The sequence below is a fragment of the Hetaerina americana genome, unplaced genomic scaffold (genome assembly GCF_022747635.1).
Source record: "Hetaerina americana unplaced genomic scaffold, ioHetAmer1.1.p SCAF_213, whole genome shotgun sequence".
Taxonomy (NCBI): domain Eukaryota; kingdom Metazoa; phylum Arthropoda; class Insecta; order Odonata; family Calopterygidae; genus Hetaerina; species Hetaerina americana.
The window spans coordinates 287,854-302,014 of NW_027286779.1; the positions used below are offsets into that span (position 1 = coordinate 287,854).

Below are 14,161 nucleotides of genomic sequence, written 5' to 3' on the forward strand. Positions count from 1 at the left end.
TGATTCCTTATGATTCAAAGAAAAATGCCATTTTAAAACTCTTGGTTCATTTCCAAATGCTTTCCACGAAGAATTAAAATAAGATTTGCCTTTCCTCCTGCTACCAAAAAAGCTATTGTCTAATCTACATTCAAAAGTAAACTCATTTACTGTAACTACTATTTATAATATTCTGAAAACTTCTTATCTCTACTGTAACCGAAGAGTAAGGTCTCAATTTCGCCCAAATAAAGACCTCTATCTATCTATCTAACCGAAGAATAACGTCAATAAAAGTGTTTCTAGAATAAGGCTGTAAAACTATGAAGTTCGAGTTTTTCATTTTGAAATAAATCGATTACATAAAGCCATGTCTCTCTAATAACCAATTCTACACAAAACTAGAGTACGCTTGTGAGTTCCTGATTTGTATAATAAATTCCGACGAGCTCATTGTAATACACGTACATATGGTCAAACGGACAGCAAACATGTTATTTTGATGTTCAGCGTCAGATCATGTCGTTCTGAGTGTCACATTATCTGTTGTATAAAATATTTGTCGTTCATTTTCCATATAGTGTCCTAGTTCATTTCCTTAAAAAAAACTGTTTTACTACCTGTCATGTTGAGGTTCTACTGTAATTCTATTCTGGTAGTAATAAGATGTAGAAGTGAATATCGAAGAAATTTGATACATTTTTACTATGTCAATATTCGTATAGATAAATAAAATGAGTCTTATATCACATATTTCTTGTTCATTGTAAATTAGAATCAAACATTACGCATTCGAGGAGTTAAATAAGAGACTTTTAATTATGTTGTAATGTAATATATGTTGTAATGAGCTACATCTGTCTATAAGGATAGATAATGGTAGAACTGTTTAAGTACATGTATTTTGTTCGCTGTTTTAAGTATTGGATTGCCGTGCGTGCTACTACATTCTACGGCTTGAGACAATCTGTCTGAAGAAAATGTCCGTAAAATCCAATTTCCGGCCTTGGCGAAAATTAGGTCACATTTGAAAGAAATTTACGGGTAGTCTGTGGTAAAATGAGCTTCACATGGAAACCGTTGGAAATATAAATATAGATGTGCTTCTTTTCATTCATACTGAGATAACTGCCAAGAAAAAAATTAACGAAACACCTTAAATTAGCAATTGCGTAACTCCTCAAGTTTGTCTCTCATAACAGGTCACTTGAAAGAGAGGTTAGAGAGACCTTCGGCCAGTCAAAAACCAGATTCCACCGTTTAACCGTCTAAAGGTGATTTCTGATCGACTGGAATCCATGCCCCCCAACTCTATCCTCTTTGAATTTGAAAATGAAAATAAGTTGAACAAACTTTCCAATTCCGACATGGTTCTGTTATTTCAGTTAGTATACTCATTTCTGCTACTCTGTATCGCTTAGAATCTCACTCTATGCAAGAGTGTTCTCTTCCTGCGGTAAGATCCGAGCGAATATTTATGTAATTTTTGTAGCAATTATTTCGCTCTCCTTTGAGAATACTTCGAGCAGTATTACTCGGAACTCATATTTTCCAGATTTGGTGCCTGACTATGCGGGGAGTAATATCTTTATGGTAAAACATGCTTCTAAAATGTTATTATTTATTGCAAAAAATATGAATATTAAATGCAATAGGGCGATTGTGGACACGTTATGGTTTAGTCGATTCTTCCCAGTTAGCTGAGGACTTAATTGGTGAAGTTACCTCCCCGAATGCATATCTCAAATGTGAAAGCTATTCGATTCATGGACCACCTAACCCCTTCACCAAACGTCCTCCATCGATGCGTTGAATATTTGAAATTTCGACAGTAAGTGCTACATTTGTGTCATTAATCATTGAAGTTTAGTGAACTTGGTCGTAATGTGTTTCGCTTGACCCTCGCATATGTATTTACTTCAATGGATGCAGTTTTCTGGTAGCATCGTCTTCATATATAGCTTTTATAAAATTTAATGCTAATGGGATGATTTTGTTCGGGCTTCGTTCGTATGGTAATATGTAACGCTTTGCGTTACGCGCACTTTATCCAGTGGTTTGTTTCAAGTCACCGGAGGCCGAATAGCCCTGAGCACAGGCAGGTTAGGTTATGAAGGGGAGCCACTCTTGTCAAGGGGCAATTTTACGGAATTTTTGCTGAGAGAAAACAATGAAAAGTTATTTCTCTTGTCTTAGTCTAACTTCTGTGCTAAAGCCGGAAAAGTGAGTGCAAATTATGTTATAGGCTTTCTGTCGGATTCCAATGTCAAGAATCGTCGGGAAGTTTTGTCCAAGGGGTGCATGTAAGAAGTTACGTATTCATAAATATCGAAACTCATATTGTGTTTAATACGTAAAGACATGCATTTATTTTTTGTAGTTATATCATGATAAATTCTCCTCATTGCTCTTAAAATGTTTTGTGTTTTTAATAGTGAAGTTTTTCAAAATTTATCTTTTTACTCCCTTAGGAGAAATTCAACTAAGTCAACCCAGAAACAATTTGTCGCTTTCAGAATTCTTTGAAGGTCGGTGACCAATGAGAAAAATTGTTCGTAATGTTTCAGAAAATAACGAAATGTAAAGAATTAGAATCACGTTTAATCATTTTATCAAGTTTTGAATAATCTGGCGAAAAGAGTGAATGAATTCCACCCCACATCAAGTGGTAGAAGACCATAAAGTGTATTGTGCCAAAAAGACCCTTATGAGAAGTTCATTTTATTTTAGCTGTTAAGGACGTTCCACTATCCAATACGCAATCAAAATACATCTTATGGCAAAAGAAATGATTTGTCGATGTATTTTAACCAAACTTTCTGCAGTTTGGTATGTCTCGTGTTGGCCTCTTAAGCTTACTTAATTTGAGATACTGAAAACATTTCTAATCCTAAATAACAGATCTCAATTCCCGAGGTTTTCTGTTTATTAAACTCAGTTCCAAACAGTGAACTTACGCCCAGTGTGTATTCCAAATGTTGGGCTTCACTTGAAATGCACCTGACCAGTCGAATAGGAGTCCTGAAGCTGAAGACGTAGATATTGGTAATATAAGAAAGTATGGCATTAAATAATCCATCGTTAGTATTATTTCTCGTATAGGATTCGTTAAAAAATACGAGCTTAATGGACGATCAAAATGTGGTACAGCGTGTCTGGGGACATGGATATAACCGCGTTTTATTAACAAAAATGTTTAGCAAATTGATAAAGAATGATTCACTCTCTTCATAATTTATGATCAGAACTTTAAAAATGATTGGAATGAAAGCGGCCGAAGCCGCATGTAATCGCAAACATATATTTAAGTAGAAATTTCGGTTGAAACGATTCAAAATTTAATAAGAATAATGTAAACTTGCTTATTTTCCTTTCGAATAGAAATGTTGTAATGATCTAAGTAAGTTAACATTCCTGATATAAAGCAATGGGCGCATTACATAGTCATTACACATATATTAGGAGGCTTCCAAAGTAATATCTTAAGAAAGTGAAAACAAAAAAGACGGTTTAACTAGCGCAATAATGAGTTGGTTCAACTCTTCAAATTTGAGCAAATGATGGCTTTTTGCCGAGTTTGTATGCCGAGTCTTTAACCAAATGGACCTAGGAGATGTTTTGAAGGATGTATTTCTATTGTCTAGGCTCTGTTTCGGGAAATCCAGCGGGGCCTATGTGAATCCCATCTCTCTCTCTTTCGACCTGAAAATTGTTCAGCAGAGCTCGAGCGACGGCTGCATCCGCGGGGTGTCATTACCTCAGAGTGAAAAATCAATGGAAAGTAAATATTTATTCGAAGTTAGCTGAAAGGTCAACAGATTCCTCTCTGTGTTAATGTCTGCCTTTTAAACCAATTCATTGGACAAAATTTGAGCAGGGAGCATTAATGCCATCAGTTTACTTGCAGATACATGTTGTTTTTACCACCTAAAGCAATTACATCCATTTGAGTGATTTAGCGGCGGAATTAACACAATAGGAATACCCACTTACAGTAGCTATTTAGAATTTTTTTCAGCGTTGACTCGTTTTGCGTCAAGCATGAAAAAGGCTGAAAAATCAACTCTATAAAACTGTTTCGCATGTTTTCATATTTGTCTCCAGGAAACCAGATTTTTATCTCCTGAATTATTATTTTTCTAATTTTCTGTCGCATAGTGTGCGCTCAAGAGTTCAGCATTTCTGAGCAGACGCTGTACGTACTGCCCTTTCACCCATTGAAGTAAATGACCCATCAGTCCGTCACATTATGGCTTTCGGTTTCTCGCATCCTGGTGTGGAAGTTTTTTATTGTTCTCGTCTTAGGGCACAGCTGGGTATTGCTTGCGTTAATGTATAGAAACATACATGGGGTCAGATCAGTGCCCGCATTCAATCCCGACTCACCCTCAGCACCATCCTTCATCAAATAAGATCATTTCTGTCTTTGTCATCGAGGAGATATAATAGCCCGAGGTCAGATCAGTCTTCGTTCTCCAGCTATAGAGTCAAGGATAACTTAAAAGTAAGTGGCTTATTCCCATGAGGCGGAATTTATAGTTGCCTGATGTTCTCAGTTTTTGACTAAGGTACCTGCGACCTGACCGCTCCCCCGAATGTTCCCTGTATTCTATTTGTTCCCATAAATGTTTTTCGAAGCTAATCAGAAACGAAGATGGCGTATGCTTTTGACTTCTACACGCCCCTGAGAGTAGTTCAAGGCGAGGAAAAAATAGGCGAGAAGCCAAAATCGTTTGAATAAGGAAAAGAAACTGTCGTTTGTCATTCATCTTTGACAGAGCAAGAAGGTGATGCTTATTAAAGGCAGTGAGTACGTCACAGCGCGACCGAGAATCTTACAGTAGTTCATGAAACATTAATGTGAATTTAAAAGACTACTTCGCCCCTCCCAGAACGACCAGCACCAATGGCGCACGTCCTGTCTGGAGATGCTTTTTCTACTGTTGTTGGGGCGCACCATACGGATGCAGTCTCAATATTCAAGTACCCAAAATGTATTATTAATATGTATCCCATGGATTTATACCAAAACACCTTTTTGCATATCTGATCACGCTCTCGAAGACCACTCCAAAGGAAGTGACATGACAATACTGTCGTTTCCGAAGGCGAATTGTTGTGCTAAAGTATTCGGACTCGAGAAAATGGGAGAAAAATATGAAGGTCTGTTAACTGTCTAATCATTTGTAGTGGCCTTGAAATTTCTGTTAAATATTTTTTATGGAAACAGTAACCCTCCGGTTTATACGAGGGTCATCCGGAAAGTAGTACCCGTTCGTGCCGCATGAAGTGCTGACGACGCGAGTAGCCGCTGGACGAGGTCAGATAGCTTCAGTGGCTTGTCTGCCTTCTCTGAGCCAAGTTGCGTGACGCTAGCATTGCCTGTGTTGTTTCTGTGATTGTTTACAATGTTTAAAAAAATTGAGAACGCCGCCAGTTGTGAAGTGAGGGCAGTGATTGAATTCCTCAATGCAAGAAACGTTCGCCCATGTGATATTCATCGCCAATTAAAGGAGGTGTATGGAGACAATGTAATGGACGAGTCGTCTGTTCGGCGGTGGTGTCGCAACTTCAACATGGGGAGGGGGAACACACACGACGATGAGCGTTCGGAGAGACCGTCTGTCATTACAGACCAACTGGTGAGCTCAGTTGACGAATTCGTGAGGAACGATCGGCGCGTCACAATTGATGACATCTGTGAGCATTTTCCCAATGTTTCTCGAACAATTGTTCATGAAATTGTTAAACACCATCTGCATTATGCAAAAATTTGTGCAAGATGGGTCCCTCGCGTATCTCAATGAGCTGGCGGCGAAGGACTATGCAGCAGGAATACAGAAACTTGTCACACGTTATGACAAATGCCTTAATTTGCTTGGAGATTATGTTGAGAAGTAGTTTAAAGTATCCTCTTTCAAATAAAATTTTTTATGTTTGTTAATATTTACTTTTGTGTCTTTATTTCACGAACGGGTACTACTTTCCGGATGACCCTCGTATCTTCTTATATTTACTATACGTTTGAGCAAGGGTAGCGGTTTTAATTGACCATTGTTTAATCACAAATGTTTAAATTAACATTAATATGGTATAAAAATGACCGTTTTGAGAATATAGAATTATTGAAATAAATATCTATTTCCTTGGCGGAGTCATCATCACCATATGAATCCTCAGTGCTAGGGGTGTAAGGGTATAGTTGTGGCGTTCATGAATGAATTTTTCATGATGAACGATTCATCTGCATGAACCATATGACTTACATCATGTGTCCTTCGACCACGGTTAAAAAAGAACGAAGATAATTATAATCACTAGATGCTCTAGAACAGCTAGAATATGGTGTGTGAAAAAAGAGCAATATGAACTATTGGGAGTAATTAAGCACCGTTGTAAAGCATTTTATGTGGGAAAAAAATCTATTTAAGTAGGTAAGTAATGCTGAGCCAAATACCCGGGAATTTGACCTTTAACTAACTATTGGTTTAAGTTTATTACCATCAATATGAGAAGTTGACCATAAAATACATGAGTAAGCTTTATGATGAGAAATTTAACAGGAACTGGGAGCGTTTTTATCCTCTTTATTTCCAACCACGAAAGAGCAACAAAATGCGGTACTTATGTTTCTTGCCAAATAAAATCAGCCGTGAATAAAATGTTCCACATCAGAATTCGTAAAGGTGTTCTTAAACTGTCATTTGCGAAGTGGCAAAATTAATTTAAATGTAATTTTAAATCGAATTTTACTAATCGTTCATATTAATATTTTTAAAAACGGCGTCTTCATTTATATTTCTTTTGCACTTTAGGAATATCCATTTTACTCTGTGATGTATACGAGTGCAAATATTGAGTCCCATAACTTCTCAATTATTATCCCTTCTGTTTTCACATTCAAAAAACTTATCACATTACGGGAATATCTTCATAGCCATATACTGAGAATATACTTAAAAATAATGGGGACAATAATTAGTAAGTGAACAAGTTTTTTAAAATGAACAATAATGATACTATCAAATACTCGCGAACCTTTGGAGAAACAATAGTTTGTAAAGACCTTTCAAATATTAAAATTTTAAACTAATATTTTGGACGACTTCTTATGCTGCACATTTTTCCAAAATAGTTGCTCCTGCTTTGGAAAATATTTCTTCACAGGAATGCAACTGTACTCAACTAAATGTAACTTACTTTCGTGACTGATACTAGTCCTGGATATGTCCCTTAATTTTTCCGCTGCCACTTGAATGGATCATCACGCCGTAGCAGATGGGCTCATTTAAACATTTGTCCATTCATAATCAATAACTGCAGCAGTTGGAGACTTGTCACAGGTTTTGTTTTTTCCTATTGATTGGAAATGTTTCCTAACGCATTTCGATCAAACTGATCTGGGCTTTGCCTGGTAGTTTCAGTCTCAAAACAAGACAGCTCCTTTTCCAATTATATTATTTATGCTCTTTCAACAGCAGTTAAATAATCGAAACCCATTTTCTTAAACCTTGTGTCAAATAGTAGTCTCTTCCAAGAGTAATTAGCTTCAATGCCAAATAATCTCATCTGCATCTCATTGAAAATGTTAGCGAAGTATGTGTAGCTCTCGAATCCTTGGCTAAATGGAAAGCTCAATAAGCTAATCTTTCAAATCAATGGGCCGAAAATTGAGGGATCTAGGTTCGATTCCCGTTCAAGGTGGATGATTTTTACACTGAAAATACTGATTTATTGTAAAATGTTATATAATAAAATATTTCTGCTTTAGAATCAAATAATAATTGGTTTTGACAAAATGAAATGAGGATCAATTCTCTTCAGGATTAATAAAAATTAATAGCATAAATGTCAACGGGTATATAGCCCTTTTGTGATTTGAAAATGTCTTCCGAATAAATTTTAAGGTTTTAATAAAGCCTCGGATTGCTTATATATTGCACATTCCATAGTACCCAACCTAAATCGACCTAGATCCATAGTTCCAAAGGACACATCCATATTTCATCCTAGCGTCAAGGGCATCGGGATGGTGCGGTTCAAATTCTGGAGTCAATAAATATTTTTCAGTGGCACGCCGATCCCTATTGAGGTGATTTGTGGAGAGCACTAAAATAAGATTAATTTTTATAATTCAGCCTATGTGCAGAAATCTATTATTTTGTGATAAATTCTCAAGTTAAGGAAATTTATTTTTTCACATAATTTCATGTAATTCGCTCTGGTATATATAATATATAGGACGACGCTACGCTACGATTGACGAGATAAAGACTGCATTGAAGGAGGAGCTGAGCAAGATCACAAAAAATGATTTTTTGAAGGGCTTTGGGGATTGAATAAAACGTTGGCACAAGTGTATAATATCTAATGGGGATTACTTGGAAGAAGGGGACAAAATGAATTGAATTCATTTCATGAATAAATAAATATTTTTTGACAAAACACCAAAGTCACGGTAGTTTTTGAACAGACCTCGTATATGTATGTATATGATAATAAGGTGCGGGTTTGTCTCCTCATGGTGATCTTACCATAGTCTTGAAAATGGATTTGGTTCGTAATGAACCAAATCCACAATTGCCATTCGCCGCAATGAACCAAATCCTTTTGTGGATTTAATTCATTGTGAACAATGCGGAATACCGAGTCATTGGCGTGAACCAAATACAAAAAAATCGAATCATTGAAAGGAATTAAAAATCTCAGCTCTAGTATGCAAGGTCAGTCCCAAAAATAGTACTGCTTATTTTTTCCTGGATAGACGGATGGACGGGCGGCTGATGTCTGTTGCTGGGTTCGAGGGAGGGGAGTCATGGGTAAGGCTGAAGGTCGGTGGTAGTTGGCTTCCAGCCTTTCGGAGTGCGGATCTTTCGTTTGCGAAACCTCTATAACGTGACCTTGTTACGCTTCGTCATGAACCGGCTACTGGAACAGCGCTACGCCATCAAATTTTGTGTGAAACTGGACAAAACCAGGAAAGAGTATTAGGAAATGCTCGAGGCAGCTAATGGTGTTAACGCCATGGGTATATAGTATGAGGTGTTTTTGAGTCGCACAAGTTGTTTCGGGAGGGTAGAGAAGATGTTGAAGAATCCGAAAGTTCAGGACGCCCTTCGATCTCAAAAAGTGACGAAAAGCTTGCAAGAGCGAAGGCTCTGTTGGACAGTGTTCGCTTGGTTTCTGATGAACTTCGCATCGCTAATAGTGACTTATGACCGAAAATATGGGCATGAGAAAGGTGTTTGCGAAGTTGGTGCCGCGAGTGCTCTCAGACGAACGAAAGGAAACTTGCACGCGGATCTGCCAAGAGTTTCTTGACCATGTGAGTGAGGATTCCAATTGATCCCCTCCCTCAAATTATTTAGACAATCCCCACCAGACTTCTCCCTCTTTCCCCGCATAAAATCCGTCCTGAAAGTGCGGCTCAGTGGAAGCGTTACGACGCTTAGGAAGGAGAAATCCGGGCGCAGCCTTCCAGAGGGTGTACGAGGCGTGGATGTATCAATAGATTTTTTTAATCGAAGTAGTCCCACTACATTACTTTTTGGACATATCTTATCTTGAACTATCCCTTGTTGTTGACCTTGTATACCTTATCTTGAATCATACTTTCAAGTATGATTCAAGATAAGGTATACAAGTAGTAGCTTTAGGTATTCGAGTAGTAGCTTTAGGGGAGGTGACCGACTGCTGAGGGCTTGACAGGAAAGCATGAAGGGTGGAAAGAAACCTGCCGTCGGCACTATCCTACGTCCGCTGTTTAACGTCCCATCCAAAGGACGGCGTGCTCAATGAAGTGTTCTCCATAAAACACCGAGTAGGAATCGGGAAGACACCGCTGAAAAATATATGCTGCCTCCTGGGTTCGAATCCGGACCCTCTGGGGGGGAAAGCCAGCACGTTAGCTACCGCACTATCCCGATCCCCCCATACTTAGAGACAAGTGAGAACCTCTTAGGGCAGGGGAACCAGTTTTTCTCCTAGTGACACTTCGGCTTCTCATTACGTTTGAGAAGCCAAAAAATCACACAACCCAGATTTTAGATTGATTTGTACCAATGTATCACCCGAGATTTGAACCTGGGACCCTTGGATTAATATCCAGACACTGCCTACTCAGCTACTGCAAGGAGTCCATTGCCATTTTTTAAATCTCCTGGTAATAATTTGAAATATAATCATCCATATTTAATTCATACGTCATCGGTTTATACGGATGGTTTTAATGCTAAGTACTCTATTAGTTGCTTAAAACCGCTTGAATAATTCACAATGGCGCTCATAAGTGGAAGTCATATTTGATAGGAAATGAAGAGGAAAATTTCCTAAATTGAAGAATTAAAAGCCTCATAGATTTCGAATAGTGGCCGAGTGAATTCACAGAAGCCATTCATGACCACCGGTTTTTTATTGCACGCAATGATTTCTCCGAAATAGTTGCATGTTTCCACTCTTGAACAGCCCCTCCGCAAGCTTTACCCTAGGTGGATTGGTTTGCCCTACGAGAGCATCATGCCCTTCCGCATTGTTATGATAATCTGAAAGAAATCCACCTTGTACTGAAAATGATAAGATTGTCGTCCTCTATTGGCCGATAGAATAATCAAACGGTATCAAATGTTAATGCTATTATTTTAGTCATGGCCCAAATCGTTGGTCGGTTGATAGGCTGTTAACATTGCTCTTAACTCGAAAGTAAATTCTCAGACGAGTCAGGATGAACCCGAAGGCTGGTTATTTTCTGATATAACATTACCTATCGCCAAATTGGCAACACTTCGTATCAGTTGTCCCAATCCACAGCATTTAATGCACGTACTTTTGGCTGGAGTAACCTCTAGTTTTCGGCGCGTGCCATGTGCGCTAAGTTCTACGATTTTTTTATCTATGTGCAGAGAAAATTTTGTATGCTGCGGCTTGAGAGTTGTTTTTTTATGATGGCCGTTATTCCCCAATCATGTAACCTTGTTACTACATGAACGTGGCGCGAATCGTCATTTCGCAACTCAGAAGACGCACGTTTCCTACGCCTTTACTTAAGACTACGCACTTGCTCCTATTTTCATGATTGAACGGCATTTTTTGGTGCAGTTGCATGCAACCAGATCTGTAGTGTGATTATACCCCGATGATTTATTTGTCAAAATCAATAATGTGTATATAGTGAATACAATTGTAATTATGTGCCGCTCCTAGTGCAAATAGTTCTCTAATGCGAGTTCTTTATGGTGCACTTTTGAGTTTTACTGGAAGTAATTAATCGTTATGAGCTGGCACGGATTTATAACCCCGTCTTCCTTGACTAACGGGGAATTCGAAGGATTAAAAAAATGAAACTCAAACCAATTGGTATCCTTTGTTCCGTCGAACTAAGTGGTATTTAAAAAATGATGACGTAAAAACATTTTATTGTTAGTTTATAATGCCGTGAACTATTTTCCATTTCAAGTTTTTCACAATTCCATTCCCTGAGTTAACTTGCCTTTCGTGTGCGTTAGCCGCCATGTTGGTTGCCTTATGCATGTAGTATTGAAGCCGGTATTGATATTCTGTGAATTGCCGTCAATCCTCTCGCATCCTCCCGAAGTGGAGCTGCTTAATGCGGCGCGATGTAGCGTCTTTCATCATCCCTTTATAATGCTTGTACAATCTTTTGAAGATATTACTTCCTTTGTACGCTAGATTATACCGTGCTTTTTAATTTCAACTCGCGGAAATGTACACTACTAAGCATTAATTGGATCTTATCGTTTGAAAGAGGTCATTCAGGATATTAAATAACGATTTCGTGCCTGAGATTTGAAATGCGTCACTTTTTTTTGCAATATGCATTTTTTTATCGTTGTTATTAACATTTTTTTCTAAAATTTCACTCGTACACTAAAGTATCGTAATATTTATCCCAGATAAAGCGCAAAGGTGGTTTTGGGATATCATATCTCTGTATTTTTTTAATGTCAGAATGTTTTCGTTCAAAGGATGTTTTGATAGACAATATCATATTAATAAACTCGTAAACTTTTATTTGATTTTATTAAAAACAATATTTCAAGGAGACAACTTCTAATAACGGTTTCCTATTTTTGGCCTCTTGGTTCTAGATTTGACCAGAGAACTTTTGAATTTAGCTACTGATCTTTGGAGTATGGGAATTGACCAATGGCACACCATTCTTCATTCAGAACCAAATGTTGAATCTGTTCAATATAAAACAATTTTTTAAGTGGCTGAGAATTTTGAACATGTTTCTCATTTGGTGCGAAATTAATTAGAAAAGCACAAGATATATTCGTTCATTGTATATTTTTAATTAATACCTGAGAATAATATATTATTAGTTTATTTTTCAATTAAAGTTAAGATCTACAGCAATCATACCTAGGGGATTTGGAAACAGAATAGGACTATAAGATTTTTTCGGGCCAGAAATAAACAAATGAAAACATGATAATGAAATAAAATTCTTTTCTCCAATATATTTCTACATGATATTTACTGCTTTTTTTGTTGCCATCATTTTCCAATTTCAAAGTTAGTGCAAGCACATGGAAAAATATATAGAAATCAATAAAGAAACAGAAACAACTTGGTTATGAAGTCAAATGCATAGCTTTAATAAAGTTAATGGCTAGCTGTTGTTAGAAAGTTTTTAACTGAAGATAAGGCATGACCCATACCATAGGCAAATAATAAAAGGTGGAAGGCGGTTATTACTTGTTATATGGTGGAAATATCTCATAAAAATTATTGCAAAACAGTGGTTGTTGGTTTAGACAAAATCATACTAATAATAATCACTTTGGATGTTTTAATAAAGTTGTGCATTTGTACTTCAATAATTAAGATTCAGTGAATGTATTTCAAAGCATTTTTTTTAACCCTTCAAGAACATGTTTATTTATATCTATTATGATTGTAGTTTCTTTTGAGATTTCTATTTTAATGTACATTGTATTTTTTTAATTTGCTTATGTAGCCATGGAAGAATTACAATTCATTTGTATAGAATGTAATGACAACTTAAAGTAATTGGTATCCTGACAAAATCACAAGGACATAAAAATATCTATATCATACTCAATATTTATTATTATTATGGGTAGGTCATTAAGATTTGTAAATAACCTGTCAGCCATATCATTATTAAGATATTCACATTTCATTAGAATGATATTGGTAGCTTATAGCACAAATGGTAAACATTCCATTCTTCATTTTCTACTTTATCTCTTTTTTTAGGAGATGATGGAAGTGAGGATGGGAGTAAAGTGAAATTAGAAGATGGAGGAGTTCAGAAGATAGGCAAAAAACATCAGGGGAGTGTGGTCATCTTGAGCTATGCTCGCTATTGTAGATTCCGAGCTGTTCTGAAGCGTCTAGAGGGGTTGCCCACACCAAGAGAAGGCGTGCCAAGCCCTGGGTGGCTGAGAGGAGTCCTGGCTGTTGCTCTGGGGGGGTTTCCTGTTTCAGAACCAGATACTCATGTTTTGTTTTGTAAAGATACATTTGACTACCCAGACCTAGAGGGGCATGAATTACTTTGTAATCACTTGGGTGAGTAGATCAAAGTTTCATTGAATTAATTGCTTTCCCCTATTCCTTGTTATGATGTAGTCTTCGTAATTGGTACTCTTTTTCCAGTCACAAGTAAAGGCTTCAAAGTCCATAGCCTGTGGTTTTTTTTACCAATGCTTGACGTAGTTGAATTATTTCCAGTGAAAAATTATGTAGGTTTTATTACTTCAATTACCTAATAAGAAATAGAAAAGGGAAGTAAGAATATTTAATTCACCTATGTTGGTGAAATGATAGACTGACATTTGCCTATATGCTTGCTAATTGAGAAAAGATTTTTGCCAAAAAAATAACATGCCTGGGAGTAACAGTTTTTATTTATCTTTAAGAGTTAAAGGAATTCCAAGTTATCTGAGGCATGCCATTAAAAATCTATTGTTAATATTAGCATATTTTTAAATTGTTGTTTTATATACATTACATGGAAACAACTTTCTATCCTCACTTAATTTGAACTTTTTGATGCCTTGTGATGGCTAATAGCTATGTGATATTAATTTAATTTTCCTGTAAAATGAATGTGTTTTCACTTGAAGTCACATAACTATGGAGTCAAACTGAAGTTAAACTTGAGGAACCCTCCCTGTTGATGCTATAAATGTGG

The 14,161-nt window shown here is 36.9% G+C and overlaps 1 protein-coding gene across 1 annotated transcript in view; it reads left to right on the top strand.

The window, feature by feature from the left end:
- The window catches only part of LOC139688662 (AT-rich interactive domain-containing protein 5B-like), a 93,897-nt gene that overhangs the window by 64,911 nt on the left and 14,825 nt on the right, over positions 1 to 14,161 (top strand). Inside the window, exon 4 of the mRNA XM_071586231.1 lies at positions 13,222 to 13,536. Within this exon, the coding sequence (XP_071442332.1) occupies positions 13,222 to 13,536 (315 nt within the window). The remainder of the gene's footprint in view (positions 1 to 13,221; positions 13,537 to 14,161) is intronic.